This window comes from Denticeps clupeoides, chromosome 15 (assembly GCF_900700375.1).
Source record: "Denticeps clupeoides chromosome 15, fDenClu1.1, whole genome shotgun sequence".
Lineage (NCBI taxonomy): Eukaryota > Metazoa > Chordata > Actinopteri > Clupeiformes > Denticipitidae > Denticeps > Denticeps clupeoides.
The window spans coordinates 20,161,826-20,184,385 of NC_041721.1; the positions used below are offsets into that span (position 1 = coordinate 20,161,826).

Sequence of the window (22,560 nt, forward strand, 5' to 3'; positions counted from 1 at the left end):
GTCCACCACTGCCCGTGATATTTGTGTACCCAAAGATGGCTGCGCCCATGCATGCTGCAGCTTACAGAGCTCCTGAGACCACTGTGTTAAACGTTAATTTGTGTAGCGTCTGCGTAGGATCACAGATGGTCGATCTTCAAAGAACCTTTTAACCTTTGACATTTACATATAAATTACAAACCTGGACCATCAGCCTGATTGTCCCGTCTTCCCCCACTGTCACAAACATGATGCTAAGCAGACTGGGTCTGCAAACTGCTCATCGGGGCTCCAAGCTTCAAAGCATTTCAGAGACCTCCTGTCGGGCTCCACCCTTGCAATACACAATCACGCACACACTTAAACACGTTCTCTGTACCTTGTGCTAGGAATATGTGATTATAAGTGGATCCCGTATATGCACGCGTTGTGTGTATGTTCCCTTGTATGAATTATACTAGTTACAACTTTCTATTTTGCATTAGGTAAACTCTAATTACCTATAATTAAGTGTATAAGTGTATCTCTACTTTCCTACCTCCTAAAGGTCCCTTTCTTGGTGTCAGAAGGAACATCTCCTTATTACTGAAACAGTGATGCATACTATGAGGTCACAAAATGCATCATACAATTTCTATAAGGTAGAAATTGTAACTGCAATGAACTACAGTTTCTCTCTGGACCAGCCATAAAAATTCCGGTCAGTCGTAAACCCAGACAAAGGGAACTTCTCCCGCCAAAATTTCACACTTGTGATTGGCCATTCAGGCCACATGATGGGCGTGCCAGAAAGCATCAAAAAGAGCGTCACACAGGCACGCATGGCTCAGAACTTCTTTCCTCCTCCCGAGACACTTTTTTTCAACACTTTGATAAGCTCACCTCTGGGGCTTACTCTTTGGCAAGTTTACCTTCAAGGAAGACCTCCAGCTCCAGACCTAAGGATCGAGGATCGTGACCCTACCGCATCAGGACTCTTTTGCATGAAACAAGGACCAATGCAAGTAACATCTATAACTATTTAGATGCACGTTTGAACCCCTTTTTAAGGAGAACTTTGATTCTCTGACGATTCTCATTAGGCTGTGGTTAATTGATGTGTAATACTGCCATTCTCTTTTCATCACTTTCCTTTACCCTGTATGTATATGTTCGTCTAATTGTTGTATGTTAGCTATAGCCGTGTTTATTAAATTCTTTAAATTCACAATCGTTTGTTTCTGTGTGCTGCGCACATCTGGAGTCACTGAACGTTTGACCCTTTAAGCTACATGCTAAATTACTGCTAGCACGCAGAGTGGGAAAGCTACCTTTCCTGGCAAAAGGGGGGCTAATCGTTCCCAGAATTGATAAATAATTATATTACCTGCTCCGTGGACGGACAGATCAAGTAATTGTAACATTAATTCTGCTACAGTCTATCTCAAAATCTAGTCTAAATGTTTATTATTAATTATAACCAGTTATAATTAATTCTAGATATTTCCTTTTGAGCAAATTCGTTACATTTGTGTCTGTCTCTTAAATTTATAAAATGTAGTACAGTTTAATGATAGTAGCACACAGACATATATTTGGTTGATAAAATCTGCTCTGTTTTCGGAACAAGGACTATTGTAACTCTCAGGTCACAAATGATCGATTGCTTGACTAAATGTATTGAATCAAATTACAGCGTGCCAACCAGTGGGAGATGATAGAGAGGCAGCAGGAAACATCCGGCTGGACTGAATGAGTGGACAGGGAAGCCGCTTTGTCCAGTAAGACCCGCGGAGGTGGACTATGTAAACTGAATGGTACACAAACACTGCAGCAGTTTCACAATACTGTTTATCACTGATCGAGGTCTTATCGGTAAGATGACTGCCATTCTACCTGCCGAAGGAGTACAGCTGTGTGCTGGTGGGTCGCTGTGTTAACGCACAGCTAATGTAATTTCCTCAGGGATCACTGAGGAAATTACGTGGACAGTCAACACCACCTCATTAATTAAAAAGCTCACAGACCAAGTTTCCCTCACCCATCCTTACCACATTCTACAGAGGCACCATTGAGAGCATCCACAAGAGCTGCATCACTGTCTGGTACGGCAACTACAACACTTCTGACTGCAAGAGCCTAGAGTGAATTGTGAAGACAGCTGAGAACATCATTGGGATGCCCCTGTGCACACTGTGAATCCCCGAAGCTTCGCACTCTCTTATCTGTTTATTTGTATTTGGTGAGATGACAATAAAGTTGACTTTGACCTTTCAGGCAGTGGTGGCCTCGCGGGTAAAGAAGCAGACTTATAACTGGAGGGTTGTGGGTTCAAATCCCCAAACGCCAAGGTGCCACTGAGCAAAGCACTGCTCACTAAGGGTGATTGGATAAATGCAGAGGATTTTGTTGTGTGCAGAGTGCTGTGCTGCAGTGATTCACAATGACAAACCACTTTCACATGCTCCCCCCTCATGACGTTACAAGCTGCTCTCATAAAACCAGTCACCTTTAAAACCAACCTTTCCTCCATCTTTGTTTCTATTGGTTGTATGTCAATGGGTCACATCCTAACTGATCTTTATTTCTTTAAAAAAAAAGCTTGGTGTTGCAGCTCAAAGTAGGCACGGTTAACGCTACTATTGAGCACCCCCACCTCACAACTGCACCACGTAATGAGTTTCATAACTCTCATTTTAGTTAACAAACCCATAGAAAATGGGATTCACAGCACAGCACTTTCCTTGCCGCTGTTCACATTTAATTGAAATATTAATATTAGAGTAATTATCTCACTAGACCATAGTACAGATCTATGCACAGACAAGGGGTCTAAAATACTTTGCAGCCAAGATTAATAACAAACAAGCTACATATTTTAAACATTTTGCTTAGTTTCAGCACAATAAATAATACCAGCATAATTTTTCAAAATGAGAACTATGCAGCGTTGCAAGTATTACCTTAAGATGTTCTTTGCCTGTACATGGAACCATCTCTTTATCTGGGTCCCCAGTCTCCTTGGCCTGATCAGTTGCATTAATAATTCCAGGGTCGAAACTCTGCTCAGGTAGGCTATACTCCAAAGCGGGAGGCCTGAGAGTGACCTGAAAGTTTATGGCAAGAGGATGGAATTTAAAAAAAAAAAGAAAAAAAAAGTTATCTTTGTAAGATTGACTACACCAAGAATGTGTGTTATTATTCCTACCTCAGGGGCTTTCAGTTCACTTGTTCCTTCATTCATCTGGACATTTGTGCTTCTTTTTGTAATTTTTTTTTGCAAACCCAAACTGTCACTTTTCACCCGACGCTGTCTGAAGTGATCAAGCTGCAGACAAGTATAAGGACAGGTAACAAAATAACAAGCACTCTAAGTATGGAATTAGATTTGTGCCAAAATGTTTAAAACAAAACTTTGAATATAAAACTAAAATATAACACTGAATAAAATAAGAGGTTGTAATTTTGACTAAATACATTTTTACTTACATCTCACTCTTTCATTTTCGCTTATGACATTTTCAGATATGCTGCTTATTTTTACAGTTTCACTGTCGGATTTCAGTCAATTTGCCCCGTTTTAGATTTACACTGCCTGAGGATTTATTTGGACTTCTGGCACAATTCTCTCCTGTGGACAGGGCTTTGCCTCATTGGGCAGCAGGTATTTATGTGTTGTACATAAGAAATAAAAAAAAATATCCATAAACAAAGTCAGAGAAAATCTGAAGTTGCTGTGTTTGCATGGAATGAAAGCCTACATCAATACAGGAACATGTGAACTTGTGAACTGCAGCCCATCCTTCTGTAGCTTAGGGCTTTATCAAATGCTAACTTCTACCAGCCTGGTGAAATGTTGTTTTTTGTTCTCCTACATATAGATAGATAATAGATGATCGCATGTGGCGCTGTATGAGCCCTGTTATTTTAATAAAAGCTTAACAATAAGTAGAGTTTTACTAAAACGACGCGGACAAGAAAAAGGAAAAGACCGTTACAAAGAGCAGAGCATGTTGCAACATATCGCAAGGGTTAGTATTTCACATTTTCACAGAGGAAGTGCATGGCGTAAAATATTTAGTTGCGCCCGAATGTATGTTACTTCGACAAATGAACCACCATGAACCGCCATGCCATATAAGCAAACACAAAGAAGAGACGACAAAACAAACCAGTGACGATTACTGTTTTACCACGCAAACAGGGGTGCATGTCTGTGGCTTTTTAGTTTCTCGATTCACCTTGCCATTCTAATCATAACACAGCAATCAACTTGGGAACGAGAGAAAAAATGCAAACCTTTGCCTGTGCGGCCTCCAGTCTCCTCTGCCTCTCATCTTGCTCCATCACACAGAAGAATAAAAAAAAAAACTAAAGGCATAAAGACGCTTCTTTAAAACGTCGCTAACACTTCTACAAGGCGTCCTGATCGTTTCAAACTAAAATTCACAGTAACTGTCAGTACGATTTCAACATGGCCGCCAACTGCTTCAGGTCCGCCCTTATTGCGCTGTGGCGTCAAAGAAAGCCAATAAAAATGGAGCAGGAACCGTGTCAACCAATGAAATTAATTTTTACTGCTCTTTCGCCGCCAACCAGAAGTACAGACTACAGCCCGCGAGCTGAGCGGATAAGTCTGGAGCCGGGGATGTCGGATTCGAAATTTGTAACATACCGCGAACTTTAAACCGAAATTGGTTTACGCCTGCGTCTTAAATTTTGGACAGTTTCTGATAAGAAACCAAAACGTCAGATTCTTAAAAATATAGAAATCTTTGCACGTTTAAGTGATGTTGTGGGGAAACGCCACCTGAGTATAACCTCAGTAAAGTTGACTTCTGTATTCATCAGACATTCACATTTATTGGATTTTACATTTACATTTAAGGCATTTGGCAGACGCCCTTATCCAGAGCGACTTACAACGTTTCTCTTACTCAAGTATGTCTGTGAACTTACACAACTTCAACCAACGTATATATGTATATGTGTATATATGGATATGTTTTAAACAGTGTTTGGGAGTAATGAGTCATTTGATACAATAGTCAACACATTAAACACATTGTGAAGGACTGTGAAGTTGTTAAAGAATCATTTCTGGAGTCTGCAAGTACACTGTTTATTTACTGGCTATAAATTAAAGCAGAGATCATACATGGACATGCTGTTATCTTGGAGCCCAGATGCACACTGATGCAAGGGAATGGCAGATGACATTGACACGTCTGAATGTTTTTCTCCAGTTTTTATGCTGATGAATATGGCACAGATTTGTGTGTTTATCCGAATCTTTTTGGGAGATATGAGTGCCAAAGAAGAGCTGGTGACTATTTTACAATTTAAAGAACACACTATATGTGAAGGTATTTTCCATTGATGTTTCAAACACTGGAAAAGAAACTCCTGTTCTTGAATGGTGGGCATGCCCGATGCGCACTCTCAAAAATTTCCGGTGAAATCTGGCAACCCTGTTTTCATAGGAGATTATAAATGATGGTGAGATGAAGCCTCATGAGGTATCGAACCACTTGAGCCAATTGGTTAAAGAAAGTGGTCATCTCTTAAAACTTCATGTGCACATGACACCATCTGCCGGCCAGGTGTATAATTACAAAAATACTGTTTCAGTATATTGTGTGTGAAAACTTTCACAAAATGGTAGTATCATATGATATGATATCAAATTTTGTATGCTTGTGTACAGTGGACAATGATGTACAGAACAGATGAGATGTTCTTAATTTTTAGTTTTTTTTATGGTTATTCGTTTTTGATTTTAAGCGCTTCAATTTTGACAACTTCTCTGGCCTTTCACATTGTTCTAATAGAAATAATTGATTAAAAAAATTGTCTCCTGTGACCTCATGAGAGGTGGAAGCTGGGGCGATTTCCTCTCCACCTTGTTTTGACTGTATGGTGTCACAACATGAAATCCGTTGCTTTTTTTTGAAAAGTCATATTGCTTTAAATCAAGGGTCCAGGAGTGTGCACTTGCCTGATGAGTCTCCCATTTCCAATACAACTGCAGGTGCCAGCTTTGTTACTTACGTTACAATTTATCAGCCGCAGTAGTTGCAACAACCAATGTGTTTGTGTAGGTTTACAGACATACATGACTTTTTGAAAGTGGAGTTTTCTAAGTTTTGGTTTAATGAGATCCACAGATCCAGCAAAGATCTGTGAATGTCTGTTGAATACAGAACTCACTTCTGTTTTTACTGCTGTTCTCTTACCCAGGGGTGGGCAAACTTTTTAAGATCAGGGGCACATTGACTTGAATTTGTCAGATGGGCCGGGCCAGCACCAGATGCATACATATCAGACGAACATAAAAAAAGCATTACAATGTTAATATTTACATTCACTTTTAGTGGGGTTGCTTAGCAAGTGTGTTCACTTCAGAGAAAGGCTTGCTATACTAAGAAAGAAAAGGAAATGAGTGGGTTGGATGTAAATAGTTGAATATTGTATGATGAGATGCGTGTTAGAAGGGGGTTAAACACAGTTTAGTGTAGGTGGTCTCCCTTAGTGTAGGTAGTGTCTCCATTGCGTATCCATTTACCTCGCAAGCCAGTGTAAAAAACTGTCGGTTTTCAGCTCCATCTGCGCCTAATGCGCCACCTGATGAAACGCCAGGCATTACAGGATGAGTTCAAATGAGAACAGTCATAATTATTACTTTTTTGCAAATTTTAGAGGTACGGATTAATAAAACCAACAGGGATAGGCCGTAGTTTGCTCACCCCTGCTTTTACCTATCCATCTCTACACACTTTCATAAAGTCTCCAAACTATATACATGCTATCAAAACTCTTTACTCACTCTAAACTCAGAACTGACCGCAAATGTCTATCAAAAACCTACATTGGGGGTTTATAGTGGTGTCAAACCTCGCGGCAAACTCTGAACCACTTCCCAAAGCAGTCACGTGATATGGCGTCATTTTAACTCCTCCTCCGAAGTAAGCCTTGATACGCGCTTCGCGGAAACGCCCCTTCCATTACTCGATACAGGCTCCGAAGGCTCGCACGCCTTATGACATAACTAGATATTAGCCTGTCTGCTACACCTTTAGTAGACCTGGCATTGACAAACGAACAGGTGCCGATTGTTGTATGGTTTTTTGGTATGTATGAATGGATAGTTGACGGTCTATCGTCGCTTTTCGTGCCTTTCTCCGGGGTAAGTTCCGCAGACTGTCCTGAGAACGGAGGTCGTGGCGAGCCGCGGGACAAGAGCAACAGCAGGCCCGCTAAACGAAACTATCAGAGGTATGAGTCGTTTTGCTACCCATGGGCGCTTTATATTACCTTCTTATCGGCCATATTTAATTTTAGGTGAAGTATTTCGAAAAACGTAGCACGGTCGTATGCGAATAACGTGTAATTTTTACCAGTGTGCATGATTTGTTTGCTAAATGGCTAACTTACCCAGCTGCCACAATCAGTGTCAGTCGAGCCTTGAGTGGTTGGCTTGTAAATTTGACTAAATTGATTGTGTTTTTTTTTTTTTTTTTTACTGGACTGTGTTGTCCTCTTGTAAATCCAACGTTTCCGCTGTTTTTCCAGATAATGACGAGTTGAGTAGCGAGTAACTGTTGTAAGACATTACGTTAGCGCAACGGTACTGGTTTGAAATTCCGTTCTTTATGTTGTTGTGTCATTGTTTTGTTGGCTGTTGAAGTGTCCACTGTCCGGAGGCAGAACCCGTGGAAAGTAAGAGACCCAGGAGAGGTTGGTAGATCAGATTGGTTCTTGCTTTCTATGTCTATGTGCTTTTCAGTCATTTTGCCATTGCTGTCCTCGACAGATACAACTGTCTTTATTAATATGAGTCTAACGGGAGTTACAATGTTCATGATTATGTGCTTTTGTGTAGATGTGATTTTAGGCATTGTGAAGAAAACTATCACAGGAGTCACAAGGTTTCTTCGTTTAGGACACCTAAAATCCAGCATCCATGACCAGAACTGCAAATTTGAGGTAAAGTGATTCTTATTCTCTCATGTTGGTTGTAGTATTGATTGTACAATCAGGTTGTCCATTTGATTACTCTAACTTTTTTTTTTTTTTTTATTTACATGACAGGGTTGTCCAGTTGCACTGGCAGGAATCAATGAGATTCCCAGCAGCAGCCTGAAAACACTAATCAGTAGCTGTAAAGTTAAGATGGGTAAGAAATACTAGCCATTACCTGTTTCTACTAGTGGCACAAACTTAACATGCAACTAAGTATTAACCAATAAAATATTTTAGACTGGGTACAGGTACAGAATACATGCTGGTAATTTAGCAGTTTGATTTCATTAAAAAGCTGCTGCTTTCCTCCGAAAGCATGGGAGAGGCTGAGTACATACTGAGTTGGATGGAGAGCCACAGAAAGCATATTTAAAAAAAAAAAACTAAATGGTAATATTTTAGAAAGGTTTTCCAGAGGTTCAAGAGGCTAGAAAAAGGAACAGATATAACATAATGTAGTAAATATTGTGCTAGTAAAATGTTATTTGAAATGTAGTGGATTTAAATTTGAGCAGGGCTACAAGAATCATTCCTAGCTTCAGAGGAAGGATTTACGAGTAGTGCAAACTGGAATCAGCTCATTTAGTTATGGTACAGGTATACAAAACTAGTTGGGGGAAAAGACTTGCCTCATAATTGGAGTATTCTTCAAAATTCTTTATCACAAAAATACTGCTTTAGTGCCTTCTTTTTTCTTCTTGTCAGAGTCTCAGAGAGAGGCAGGCAGTGAGGCAAAGGAGAAGGTTTTGTTGAGTTTCAGCCAGAACCTACACCCCCTAAATAAGAACCACGAGTGAGTACTGTAATGTTTATTGTTTGATGGATTTTGCTTTTCTGTAATGACTTTTTCTTTTCTTCTAGTACTTTGAAACTTGTACATATAAGGTAATGTCAAATACATGCATGTGAATTAATGAAAAAAAAAAAATTCCTACAGTGGATCTCTATTGTCCTGGGAACCTCAGGACCAAGCTGCTCAAGACCTGACTCACAGACGCTCATTGCATCTTATGCATTTCCGCCCTGCCACTGGTGTGACCAGTTCTCACTGTGACCGAGACTTCAGCACCATCCCAGCCATCCGCAACCACAAAGCTTGTCTGACCGTAGAAAAGGTGGGGGCAATAACCAGGGAAAGGGGTGGGCATGGTGTGGATTAAAGACTTTCAATTTGTGACATGCAAAACTATCTCAGATTATCTTAATTAAATAAATTAACCTATTTACTTTTATGGCATTCATCAGAGCCCTTATCTAGAGCAACTCACGATCACTAGTTACAGGGGGTAGTAGCCTAGTAGGTAACACATTCGCCTTTGAACCAGAAGACCCAGGTTCAAATCCCACTTACTACCATTGTGTCCCTGAGCAAGACACTTAACCCTAAATTGCTCCACTAAAAAACTAAAATATCTAATTTATATACAGCAGAACCTTTTATACTACTATATGTAATACATATTTGTTAAATGTACCTGTTTTTGAAAAAAAAGCCTATGGATTTATTCATTTATTTTTGAGGAAGAAATTGGTCAAATTACATTTGCAGTGATGTAAAAAAATATGATTTTGTGTTAATGAGCTGACAATGGCCATGCTATGGACACGTGCTACCTTTTCAAAGCTGATTGTAAGTCGCTCTGGACACAATTATAGGCAGAGACAAATTATTTAGCTGCTGATGATATTCATTTAAAATTGCCAGTTATGTGAGTTTTAAATAGTGAGACTTTTTTTTTTTTTTTTTTATACAGGCCCTGAAAGAAAGTGACCGGGAGCAATACAGAAGACTGGTAGAGATGGTATCGGAAAAGTATGGCAAAAGCAAACCTCTTCCTTTTGGACGAATGAAGTCGGCAATGTTAGTATTGTCTCTTTGTTTTTTTTTTCCTCCCCTTTCATAGAGTTCTATATTTGTAACAGTTCATTCTGTGTCTTTGGTCTGTAAAGCAACTCTGTCCAGCTGGATGACCTCAAAATTACCCAATTTAGTCAGGGATTTGACCTAAGCCACATTAAGCCCCCAAGAGGTATGATTTATTCTGATTGCTCTTGTACCTGATTAGTGAGACTTGGGTGAATTATTGACACACCTTTAATGTCTATTCCTTTTGCAGCATTGTCCAGTGTGTATACATGGAAGAATGTATCTACTTCTATACAGACGAAAGATAATGAAAACGGGTAAGTCCACTTATCTGATTTGATGCACTGACATGGAGTCTTTTCTCAGCTTGTTTGTTTAAACTAAACTATATGGACCCAATTATTGGCACCTGGAAGGTTTAATAGCAAAGACTTTGATCTTTTCAAATTCATTTTCCAAGCACAATCTGACACACAATTTGTGTCTGAATAAAATGCACAAATTCATTGACTGAGACTTGTCCATATAGTGGGATATTATCTCTATCTGGTAGGCCTGCAGTGGTTGGTGGGGATGATACTGTAAAGAACAGACAACCCATCAGTAAAGCAGTGGTAAGAGAGAAAGAAATTTGACAGAAATTTGTGGGATTCCCTCTTGTGAGAATCTGTTCAGCTAAATATTTTCACTGCCAACATGGTAACTATAAATTCTATTACTCTGGTTTTGAATTCAACAGACACATCTAGTAGATGTTGACCTGTCTGCAGAAGTTGCTGCTCGCCTTAATCTAAAGGACCGAGTTGCTGGGATACAGTCCTCTCCCACACAGCGGGTCGTTCATGCTCCTCACATCAGACCAAACGGCAACACAGATCCCCAGCGCTCAGACGAAGAAGTGCCCAACCTCACCAAGGTCAGCAAGAAAATATACAATGTTGATAGTGTTATAAAAATATTATAGAATTTGTCTGTAATCAATGCTTCTTATCATTGTGCGTCACTGTGCTAATCCATGTTTATACATTGTGCGGGTAGGTGTATGAATACAAGTGGTCATTGTGCAAGCAAAATACATCGGTCATGCAGTGATTGAGATTATACATTTATTTTTTTCAGCATTTGACAAATGGTCCTATCTAGTGTACGCTCAGCGATGGGCATAGCTGTAGTGCACAACAGCAGCAACCATTCCACCTGTTGTGTTGTCACTTGTGTATTGTGCCGCGCTTTAAATGTTGAATATATTTTTCCAGGCAGCATGTTCAGTTTGGCGGCACAAAATGTTGACCCCTTTACCAGTAGGTGTGAGTGCAGCCTTGGAAGGTGCAAGGGATGGAATAGCTAGAAAAGAGCAGAATGACCGAAAGCCTACAAGATGTTGGACATAACTTTGAGTTCTCCTCTGAAACTGATGTGACTTTGTTTTATCTGGTATATGGTTGTGCTGTATATTGATTTATCTGTTAAAAAGTTTAAGCATATTCCTGCTGCAGTGCCTTTGCTATGGACACGTGCTACCTTTTCAAAAATAGTTACATTAACGTTACAGATCAAATTATATACAGTCTAAAGTTTAATTTATAGCGCAATATGAATTTTATGCCATATTGCACATCCCTAATCTCTCTGTTCACTGTCATGTTCCAGACTGGAGTCAGGGAATGCAGGGTAGAGCTAGAAATTCATTTCAGTTGGGTTGAGGTAGCGTGAGCGGCAAGCATATACGAACTTCTGGTCTATTGTATTGTATGATTCGCTGCTTGTAAATTTGTTTTGGTGATTGGTTAAATTTTTTTTCTATGTTATAAACATGTTTTTTGATGATGTTAGTTTAATTTCTACATTTCAGCCACTGTTGTCAGGTGATTGTGACTGCAGTCGTGGCAAAAAGTTTTGTGAATGACACAAATGATTGTGTGCTGTGTTTCAAAATGACAATGAAATGTATCCTCTGCTTTAACCCATCACACTTGGTGAGTAGTGGGCAGCCCTAAAAGGCACTCGGGGAGTAATGTGTAGGCACCTTGGCGGTTCAAGCAACTTTCTGATTACGGGTCTCTTTCCTTACCCGTTAGGCCAACCACTGCCCTGAATACTGGTTTTCCCAAAGTTTGCTGCTTTTGTTTTTATTATGGCAATATACTCCAGAATGTTATGAAGAGTGATCAGATGAATTACAAAGTGCCTCGTTGCTATGAAAATTAACTTAATTCGAAAAAAACTTTCAGATTATTTCAATTATGTTCTCGTTAACACAAGTGAGAGTGTTGACCAACATAAGGCTAGAGATCATTCTTTCATGCTGATTGAGTTAGAATAACAAACTGGAGGAGGGTGATTCTTGAAATCATTGTTCTTTTTCTGTTAACCATGGTTACATGCAAGGAAACACTTGCAGCAATCATTGGTTTGGTGTAAAGAAGACACTTTTCTCCAAGGCTGATTAAGAACCGTTTGGTGAAGAACAATGCCTATGCAAGCATGATTGAGCACAGTGCCATAAGGTCAAAGTGATAAGTGACTCGGGGAACAAAACATTGAAATTTTGGGTCCATGGCCATGGAACTCCCTGGATCTTAATCCAATTGAGGCATGTAGATAAACAAAAACCCACCAATTCTGACAAACGGCAAGAACTTATTAAGAGGGAATGGACTACCATCAGTCAGGATCTGACTCAGAAGTTGATTGACAGCATGTCATGGCGAATTGCAGAGGTCTTGAAAAAACATTTTAACTCTTTGCATGAACTTGATGTAATTGTCAATAAGAGCTTTTGATTGTACATGACATAAAATTGCAAAGCTAACTCCTGTTCTTCCGTGACAGGTGGTGAGCCGAATAAATACAGAGTATTTATTTTTGCAGGGCGCTTATTACTTTTCTCAGTGTTTTAAAAAAAATGCTGCTTTTTCCACTCTCAACCTGTCTTGCTCACTCTCTCACTTCTGTATTTGTTCAAGTTCATCTGCGTGCTCGCTCAACTCTTGGCACAGCTTTACAAATGTGCAACAAAACCAACCAAACGTATGTAACTTCTGATTTGTGATTTGGTTTGTTATTGTGGCAAAAGCAGCATTTTGTGAGACTAAAATGCACAGAATAAATTTTTGTTCGCTCAGATGACATTTTCTATGCACAATTTCATGTTCCGTTCACACGAATGCGGAACAAATATAACTCCATAAAAGCCACACTCACCCCCTACAACAGCGCTGCCCTCTTTAAACACCCTGCACATTTTACAATTCATATGTGATTGGAATGGATATGGAGTCGGGCAACTGTTAACTCATGCAACAGCATGAGGCAACATGACCAAAAAAAACTAAAATATCTAATTTATATACAGCAGAACCTACTGTATACTACTATACTATATACTACTAGAATACTACTTATTATATGTAATACATATTTGTTAAATGTGCGTGTTTTTGAAAAAAATCCTATGGATTAATTCATTTATTTTTGAGGTTGAAGAAATTGGTCAAATTACATTTGCAGTGATGTATGTAAAGATAAAAATATGATTTTGTGTTAATGAGCTGACAATGGCCATGCCCAGGTCTAAACCTGGCTCAGTATGAGTTTTGTGTGAACTGTGATGTGTGGGGGCAAACAAAAGTTTTTGTGCATAGGAAGCACCTGAAAAATGGCAAAGTATGCGAGGAAGAGAATAATAATAATAATATTTGCAAAAGCAATAGGGCTTTGCACCTTCGGTGCTTGGACCCTAATTAGGGACTTAGTGGTTATAGTAAAATGCCTGGATACATGTTGATTGTAAAAGTGGTCCTGGTGATCCATCTAGCACAGCCTAGCTGACATGTTCATCATACTCCATTTAATGTACAGAATGCTTGTCTAAAAATGTCTTTAGCCTGGACTTATTTAAAAAAAAAAAAAAAAAAAACATGCCTTGTGTTCAAGGCCGCTATGCTAAGACCTTCAAACACACAGAAACAACTCACAATATGACATTGTTTGCTCTGGTGGGGCCTACAGGTCTGCAACAGACCGGGACCAAATTTGGAAAAGTGTGGGGGGAAAAAACATGTTTGCGCTGAATCACACTGAAAGTGAAATGATACTGCACTGCTTTTAACCAATCACCCTTGGTGAGCAGTGGGCAGCCATGCCAGGCACCCGGGGAGCAGTGTGTGGGGATGGTACTTTGCTCAGTGGCACCTCAGTTGCACCTTGGCGGCTTGGGATTTGAACCGGCAACCTTCTGACTATGGAAGCGCTTGGTATGGTTGGGGGGTTTTCTTTCCGCAAGGTTTGACATACGACTTGGTTTGGTTGGATCAACGTTAGGCGCGCTATTCCCAAAAAATGTTTTTGGAACATGTTTATTATTCAAGTAAAAAAATCTGCTTTTTTGATTTTTGCAGCCGCATGGCTAGACATAGATATTAAATTGATGATTATACGACAAGCTTTGGACACATGTTTTATGTAACTGTAAGGCAGCTGCTCAGATTGCATTTTACATTTAACAACAGTTAGCAGATGCTTCTTCTCCAGAGTGAAAACATTTTTTTATTTTATATAAACAGTATCTGCTATCAGCAGTAGGGCCAGTTTAAAACTGCATACAGTTTTGTTTTTTAAAAACAACTAGTCCTAGAATCTGCGCTTTTCATAAAAGTGGAAGCCATATTTACATGTTATATTTGCATAAATTGCCAGATCTGGAAGACATATTCAAGACCCTACAGCAAGTGTACTTGCCAAATTTCAAACACATTGGTCACTGGGGGACACAACTGGAAATATTTTTTTCAGGCATTTCTAGGATTGCCTGTATAGTTAACCTTGTTTGGACACAATTGCTTGTGGCTATATTACTGATAACTATTTAGTTTTTACTTTCTAACTCTTAAGTAAAAAGTATATATTGTTCAAGCCTAAGTAAACTGGTGCATATGTAGCACTTCCTTAATGTTTCTGTTCAAGTGTAGTGAAATCACACCCTGTATGTGCATCCCGGCAGGAGATGCTACAGGAAGTTAGTTCTGCTCTGTCTCAGAGGGACTCCAGTCTTGTGCTCAGCAGTGCTTTTAAGTTATGCATTACCAAGAGGGACCTTGCCACACTACAGGAGGGAGCCTGGCTCAATGATGAGGTTGCTCTTCTTTTAACTCTTGTAACTGCTTGTATCATGTAATGAGCTCCTTGTTAACATGAATTTGCATATTTAGGAGTTATAAAATGCTGCATTAAGTAATTGGTTACTGTAGTGTTGAAAAAGAGTTTAAATCTGTCTCTCTCACTCCCTTCAAGGTGATCAATTTCTACCTGAACCTGGTGATGAGCCGTAGTGAGGTGGAGTTGCCAGCAGTCAGGAGAGTATACTCCTTCAGCACGTTCTTTTTTCACAAGCTGCACAGGGGTGGCCATGGAGCGGTGTGTCGTTGGACCAAAGCTGTGGATCTTTTCCTGTATGACATCATCCTGGTGCCCCTCCACCTAGGTGTCCACTGGTCCTTGGTGGTGAATTTTCTTCTTTTACTTTATTCTGCTTGAATTTTTTGTTTATAATTACATAATTTTATATATTTTTTCCCCTTTTGTTTCTTTGGTGTGTGTTAACGGTCTTAATTAATCGTGGCATAGACTTCATCAGAGACTTTGGGCCATATTGATATGATGGCATCATGCAGTTACTGCCGATTTACTGATCATTTATTTCTCTTGGACCCAATGGTAGTAAGTGGGATTTGAACCTGGTTCTTCTGGTTCATAGGCCAATGTTACCCACAAGGCTACTACCACCCTACTCTATTAATGCACTCGACACTCTCATTCCATTACATAACAAAAGCCAATGGAGTACAGTGAACTATAGTTCAGGAAACCAGTTTGAAGTTATTTGAGCTTGTTGCTTGTTTGTAAGAATCATTACGTCAGCATCCACTATTATGTTTAAAAATCCACTCCAAATAAATATTAATATAAAATTATTGGCACCCTGTCAGTTAGATTTTGTTGAACTTTGAGCTTGAATTATCACGCCAACAATAGCAACAAAGCACGCTTTGAAACCAAGATGGAGAGGTTTATTTATATCAGTGATTTATATATTATATAAAACATATCATGAGGAGGTGATAACGTGACCAATTTACCAATTTTCAAAGTGATTAAGAATATTGATTTCATAATTACTTTTGGGCTCCACTTTTGAATGTTTGCACTGATTATGCAGCCAACCTCATCCCTAGGCTGCATTACAAGTCCTCCAATCAGAAGACAGAAACACAAAGAGAAAAGAAAAGAAAAACGCCTGCACTGTGCTGACTCACTCTTGCATATGTGGAATTTACCATCCACAGTGGAGTGGATTTTGAAGGATAGAGAAAATAGAAGAGTGACTTAGTGATGATTTAGCAACAAATGACAGTCACTGAACAGAGAACTAGACATTTCTGGCAGCACTAACTACTGCAGTGTTACTAAAGGTGAGGGGAGGGTTGTTAAAGGCTGGATTGAACGAAGGGCATGTGGTGGGTTATGAGGGACTCTAAAGGTTACTAAAATAAACTGGAGCAAGACCATTCAAAGCTTTATAGGTGATAAGCAGAACCGTAAAGCCAATCTGGAACTTAACTGGAAGTCAATGCAAAGAATATAATGCAGGCATAATGTGATCATACCTTCTAGTGTGTGTAAGAACCCTGGCTGCTGGGTTTTGAAAGTGTATTCATTGAAGCAGCAGAGCACCCAAACAGAGAATTACAGTAATCCAGCCTAGATGTTATGAATTTGTGAACTAAATTTCTTTCTAACTCTAGCAATATTTCTTAGGTGGAAGTAAGTTGTCCTAGAAATATTTTGAATGTGACAATCAAGTGACAAAATCAGCAAGAGTCACACCCAATTCTTTACAGATGTACTAAGACCTGTTGATAAACCAGCACACTCCAATCTGTATTCAGTCAAACCACGTCTCACCGCTTTGAACTTGAAGTGATTGTCAATGTGAAGCGCAGCAAGCAAAGGACACTGTGCCCACAATGTAATGTGTCTTCTGCATTTAACCCTGCATCACCTTAGTTAGGAGTGGGAAGCCTTGAAAGCCAACCAGGGAGCAGTGTTTGGGGGATGGTGCTTTGCTCAGTGGCACCTTGGTGGTTCGGGATTTGAACTTGCTTACCTGCCAGGCCACTACTGTCCTTTTGGTACTGATCACCAACACTTTGGTCTTATCAGTGTTGAGCATGAGGAAATTGTGGGTCATCCAATCTCTGATGTCCTTCAGACAATTTTCTAGTTTAAGGGAGGTGGTGAACTTCATTCGGCTTGACTGAGATATACATTTTTATGTTGTGTGCATAAAAATGAAAATTTACCCCATGTCTATGGAGTAACTGACCGAGTGGCGGCATGTACAATGAAAATAATAAAGGTCCCAGTACTGAGTCCTCTGGAACACCCGTATTTTGGTTTGGTTTGCAGTAGGATTTGAACCAGCAGATAGCTGTACCAGGAATTACAACTAACTGGTCAAGCTAATTTAGTAGAATGTCAGAAGCTGCACTAAGGTCTAATGAATCTTTTTACTGTATTAATACTGTACTGATTATTCAAATTTTGTAATTAAATTGCCATTACATATAACTCATTACCGTGTGTGTGTCTTATTTTATATCTTTGGTGTGTTCTATTACAGGTGATTGAATTCAAATCCAAGTCTGTGAAATCGTATGACTCGATGGGTCAGAGGCATGATGACATCTGCAGCCTAATACTGTGAGTTATTGTCATGCTGGTGTTATGATTATCAGCACAGTGGTTCCAATTATGGGGAGTTGGGAGCTAATGCAATGCAGAGGCTGTTATCATATTTATACCACATTTCCATTATTTTACTATTCAAATGCAGGACTGATACACTAATATTTCAATGTGTCAAATATGCACCGAATTTACAGAGATCCATGCAACTACTCAAGTTAAACAACCAGGATCTGAAATACCATGCGGTGCTCATAGCACTGAGGTGCCATGTTGGATCTCCAGCATACTGCCGTGGCTGCAAAAATAAATAAATATCTGATAAATGAAATTCGCCATGATCTGACCATATATCTGAGAGGCGCAGCACTCCGAGCAATGCACATTAGAGCTGCAAATCCTAGTGGGTTCATGCTCAATTTCTATAATTTCAGATAGGTCTGGTCTGGTTGAGATTGCACGGTAAATGAGCGGTCAGCATAATTCAAATTTCTGGTCAATATAAATTTGTTTCTGTGATTGGTAAAGGTGTTTTGCATGTTGTAAATATTATTTATGAAATATTAGTTTTTTTTAATTAAACATTAATGTGATTGGCAAATCTTGGCTCCCGTTGTCAATGCTTAAGTGATTCATTTTTATTAATGTAAAGTGGATGTTGAGGAGGTGAAAATAAATCAATACTTTCTGAGTCGAGCTCGAGCCGTGTCGGGCCTAAAAAGAACAACCATACATTTGCCAGGGGCAACAGCCATTGCAGAAATTTAGTTTAAATAAAACTAGTTAAAAAAACTGTTTGAGAAGCTAAAGTAAGCAATATTTTGTGTTGTAGGGTCTTTGTCAATGGCTACTAATCAGTAACATGGTTTACTTTGGAGTATTATAATTGCCACCTACTGACCTTTCTTGGTATGGCTGTAATATCTCAATAGATGGGCAGGCAAGTGACTAGTTAAAAGCAGTGATGGATTACTGAACAGGCCTTCCAGGCCCAGGGTCTTGAGAGCTCTGCACAAAGATGCTTCTGAAAATATAGGCTTATACTGGGTTTGTTCATCTTGTGTCTGAATATTTCCACAAAATTCACAAGAATTAAGATAATTCTGCCAGTGGTCTGTGTGCTTGATTCTGTGTCTCGGAGACTAACTGAAGCAGCTGAGGACGGTGGCACTGTACAACCGATACTGAAATATGTGGTAATAGTAGTATATTGGTGCTACAGTGGCCTGGTACCCTAACTAGGACAGCCTAGCTAGGGTGAATTTAACACTGTCTGTGTCTAACAGGGGGACCGTGTGATAAACTGGACTTTATAATTGACAGTGTCAAAATGAAGTGAAATGAGTGTCTGAGACTGTCTGAGTCCCGGACACCGACTGGCAAGCCGTTCCACAACTGTGGAGCTCTATAGGAGAAGGATCTGGTCCCAGCTGTGACCTTCTGTACTTTTGGTACCAGTAGTGACCCCGCACCCATTGATCTAAGGGGGCGTGGCGAGTAGTAAAGAACTAAAAGTTCACTCAGGTACTCTGGGGCGAGACCATTTAGAGCTTTATAGGTCAAAAGTAGGATTTCGTAGTCAATCCAAAATTTTATGGGTAACCAGTGCAGTGATTATAACCGCTAGGCCACCAGCTGGCCCTCATTTAAGGGGTCAGTTTAAAAACTATTCTCACAGTGGAGCATACACTTGGATAATGATGATCAGGGTTATTATATATCAGGCTGTTTATATATCTGGGCCCATAGCCAACAAGTTATATGTTAAGTGTGTTGCTGCTCGCCTCGAAGGCATGGAAGGAAAAGAAAAGAAAGCATTAAGAAAAAAAAAAAAGATTTGCACTGGCCAACCAACTATTAAGCAATTTGACCTATTAAATGTCAGTTTTTATTTAGTTCAATTGAAACCTGAATAACTGGGTGATTTGATACAATCTGGAAACACCTTTTTCATATACATTTTTTGATATCATATTTAATTGTAAATTTTTCTTGTTTTTTAAAATAACAATGTTTAAAATAAATCAAGCATTTGTTCCTCTCTACAGACAGTATCTGAAAGCTGAACTGAAGGTGAGGAAGGGAAAAGAGCTGGATGTGTCAAAGTGGAGTGTGAGCAGCATGAAGAGTATAGTGAGTATATCTTATGAAACTAATGACTTTTACATTTAGTTATTGCAATTATTAAGTGTTTATAGTTATATAATGAACCAAAAATGATTTAGAACAATTATATTAATAATTTAATAATAATTGGTGTGTGATTTGCACTCTATAGGAGATCCCTCAGCAGAGGAATGGCAGTGACTGTGGAGTGTTTGTGTGTAAATATGCAGACTACATTGCCCGTGATCAACCTCTCACTTTCAGACAGGTACACATTACATGTCAGAAAGGTGCTTTGTGCCCCCCCCTTCTTTTCCCTTAGATTTCAGATTATACTGCACTTAATTTGCAAATTAAATTTTGTCTTCTGTTTAGTCTTATCTTTGGCTACTATATTGCATATGTGATTGTTGTTAGTAGAAAGTTGTGTTCTCAGCCCTGTTTCCCTGCCCTCTGCAGTGTCAAATGCCCTCCTTCAGAAAACTGATGATCTGGGAGATTCTTAATCAGCGACTACTGTAGGAAGTCGCTAGATGGTCTGACTATGGTTACATCAGGACCAAGCCTAGGACTACAACTGAAATGTGGCTCCAATACAAATAACTAATTTCCGTACCAGCACTAATGGACAGACTGGTGAATACAGTTACCCTCCCAAAGCCTCTGGAAATGTGGTCTCCTTTTGGGCTAATTGTAATTTGTGTTACAATGGGATTCCTTTGTTATGGGATTCCTTCTCTGTTAAGGAGAAGAGTAAGGATCGCTAATGAACTTAGTGCCAAGTTGTAACCCACTGGCTTGAAATAGGATGATTAAGTGGACATCTTAGTGATCTTATTCAGTTAATAAATTATCTTCCTTAACCAAGGTGATTAGTTTCGCTATACCCCAAAGGCTTGTGTGCGTGTGCGTGTGCGTGTGTGTGTGTGTGTGTGTGTGTGTGAAAATATGGCTTTATCTGTCTTTATGGCACTGTGCTGTGAGTCGTGTTTTACATGAAAGCCTTAAAAATTGCATATTGTACAAAAGAGATTAAACAAATTTAGCTCTTTATGTAGGCAGCCCTTCTGAATAACTTTAAGTGAATAATCGGGCTAGATTTAAATATTCACTTATTTTTCATTTGATACTTAGTAAAGTGTCCACATTCCACCAAATGCCCTGAGAAGCTCCTCTCTTCTACACGCTCTTATCACAAGCGTTATGTATAAATGGGGTACTGGAATATGTAATTGTGTGTATACTGTCTGTACACCTGTTCTACATAAGTGCCTTTAACTGGATTTGAAACCAACCACACTGAGACTTTAATGGTTACCAAATGTTAAAGATGCCTGTTTTTTGTGGCTAGTCATCTTTGTGTGTTTGTATATGAGAAACGGGATGATCGGATTTACTTGCTTTTAAGTCTAGATTCATTTGTAGCTGTGTGTGTATGTAAGTTACATGTTTAAGCTAAAACCTTAATGTCATCTGGTGTGCAATTCAGGCTATGCCCTGCTGTGTTTTGAGTAGCTGTTCATCTCCTAGAGAATAAATAGACAACATTATTTATTGAGATAGTCAGTTAAGGTTGCATATGTGTAATAATTTAAGGCTAAAATCAGTGGTTTGCAGCATAGATCAGCATGAATGGGAAGATCTACAGGGACAGCTGTGCCTCTAATGCTCTAGTATGCATTGCTTTCGTTTTTATGTTTGTGTGTGAAGAGCTCTAAAAACTATTTTTGTATGTATTAAAAGATATCTTGCTAATATTTGTGGTTTGAGAATCATTTGAGTGTGTGAAATTGTAATACACTTAGAGACCCATATAAACAAACCTGCATTTTATTAATTTAACAAATAAATACGTTTTCTAATAATACAAAAAAATGTTGTCGTCTTTTTGGCTGCTCCTGCTTCGGCTTGGAACAGACACCATGAAATCCATTGTCATGTGTGTTCCCAGTATCTGGGTTTACAAATACTAAATAATGCTACCTTCAGTTTGGATTTTTCCCCCCTTTTGCCACAAATTTTAATGCCATTTCTAATAATGGTGCTGTGAAGATAAGTGGCTGGAGATGAATCATTGAAATGATTGTTTTCTCCTCAATTTGTATTTTACATTGCTTTCATTAGATGTTTTGGGTCTTTATGGGATCACGTGTTCTTTATTTAGCTGTGAATTTTATGATGTGAATTATTTTGTAAATATTTTCTGCTGATTTAATGTTATTTCAGTCATGATCACTGCATGAATAAAGCAGAGAAGCCTGTGTGTATTTTGGATATTTTGATTACTTATGTAATTTGCTGCATCCTGACTGCAGCCTCATCATTTCACAGCATAATAAACAAGTAAATGGAGACCACAACTATAAATTGTTTTAAAGATTTACATATTAAATATTCAGTTTATTTCTTGAATTAATGTTAACTAAGCAAAATAGTCAAAAACAAAATAGATTGTCATTCTTTGTGCTGAGCAAGTGACTTTATGTAAAATAGTTCCTTGAAATCAATTTAGTTTCAGTATATAAAATGATACGGAAAACATTATTTATATTCCTTGCTCCACCTGACCATAAATCCTAAACAAAGCCTATTATCTTGCAAAGCACAATTCATGATGGACTGTCAGCTGATTTTAAACTAACCAACTGCATCCCAAAATTGTTTCCTACACATTTTAATGATTGTACTCCTTTTGGTTTGCTTTATGGCCATTCAATTTGTAGAGGCAAAATTACTTCTTGCTGATCACATATAATGTATTTGAACTTATAATTCATGTTTGTGGTATGTTTGTATTTCATAAATTTCATTGCTAAAATATTAAGCCTGTGAGTTTCACAATTTTCTGCTCATGTTATTTG

At 38.9% G+C, this 22,560-nt stretch overlaps 2 protein-coding genes across 12 annotated transcripts in view; one reads left to right on the top strand and one right to left on the bottom strand.

Moving 5' to 3' along the window:
• pcnt (pericentrin) overlaps positions 1 to 4,393 on the bottom strand; it is a 48,231-nt gene extending 43,838 nt beyond the window's left edge. For 8 of the 9 annotated variants that reach the window (XM_028954286.1, XM_028954284.1, XM_028954282.1 and 5 more), the window contains exons 1-3: positions 4,258 to 4,393; positions 3,167 to 3,286; positions 2,922 to 3,065 (exon numbers count right to left, since the gene is read on the bottom strand). In XM_028954286.1, coding sequence (XP_028810119.1) covers positions 2,922 to 3,065; positions 3,167 to 3,286; positions 4,258 to 4,305 — 312 coding nt within the window. In that variant the 5' untranslated portion in view covers positions 4,306 to 4,393. Of the gene's footprint in view, positions 1 to 2,921; positions 3,066 to 3,166; positions 3,287 to 3,447; positions 4,237 to 4,257 lie in introns of those variants that run through there. The other variant, XM_028954283.1, reaches the window with a different exon arrangement.
• Positions 4,394 to 6,977: 2,584 nt separating this feature from the next.
• On the top strand, positions 6,978 to 21,456 carry senp2 (SUMO specific peptidase 2). Of its 3 annotated transcripts, XM_028954944.1 has the most exons (17): positions 6,978 to 7,233; positions 7,646 to 7,695; positions 7,841 to 7,944; positions 8,050 to 8,134; positions 8,686 to 8,773; positions 8,918 to 9,095; positions 9,735 to 9,841; positions 9,931 to 10,010; positions 10,098 to 10,164; positions 10,401 to 10,461; positions 10,587 to 10,763; positions 14,850 to 14,981; positions 15,140 to 15,349; positions 17,529 to 17,608; positions 19,642 to 19,726; positions 19,872 to 19,967; positions 20,159 to 21,456. In XM_028954944.1, the coding sequence occupies exons 1-17, from the start codon at positions 7,091 to 7,093 to the stop codon at positions 20,219 to 20,221; spliced, it is 1,806 nt and encodes a 601-aa protein (XP_028810777.1). In that variant the 5' UTR covers positions 6,978 to 7,090; the 3' UTR covers positions 20,222 to 21,456. The 3 variants fall into 3 exon arrangements, with proteins under 3 accessions (XP_028810777.1, XP_028810778.1, XP_028810779.1); XM_028954945.1 differs by lacking the exon at positions 14,850 to 14,981; XM_028954946.1 differs by lacking the exons at positions 14,850 to 14,981; positions 15,140 to 15,349.
• The last annotated feature ends 1,104 nt before the right edge of the window (positions 21,457 to 22,560 follow it).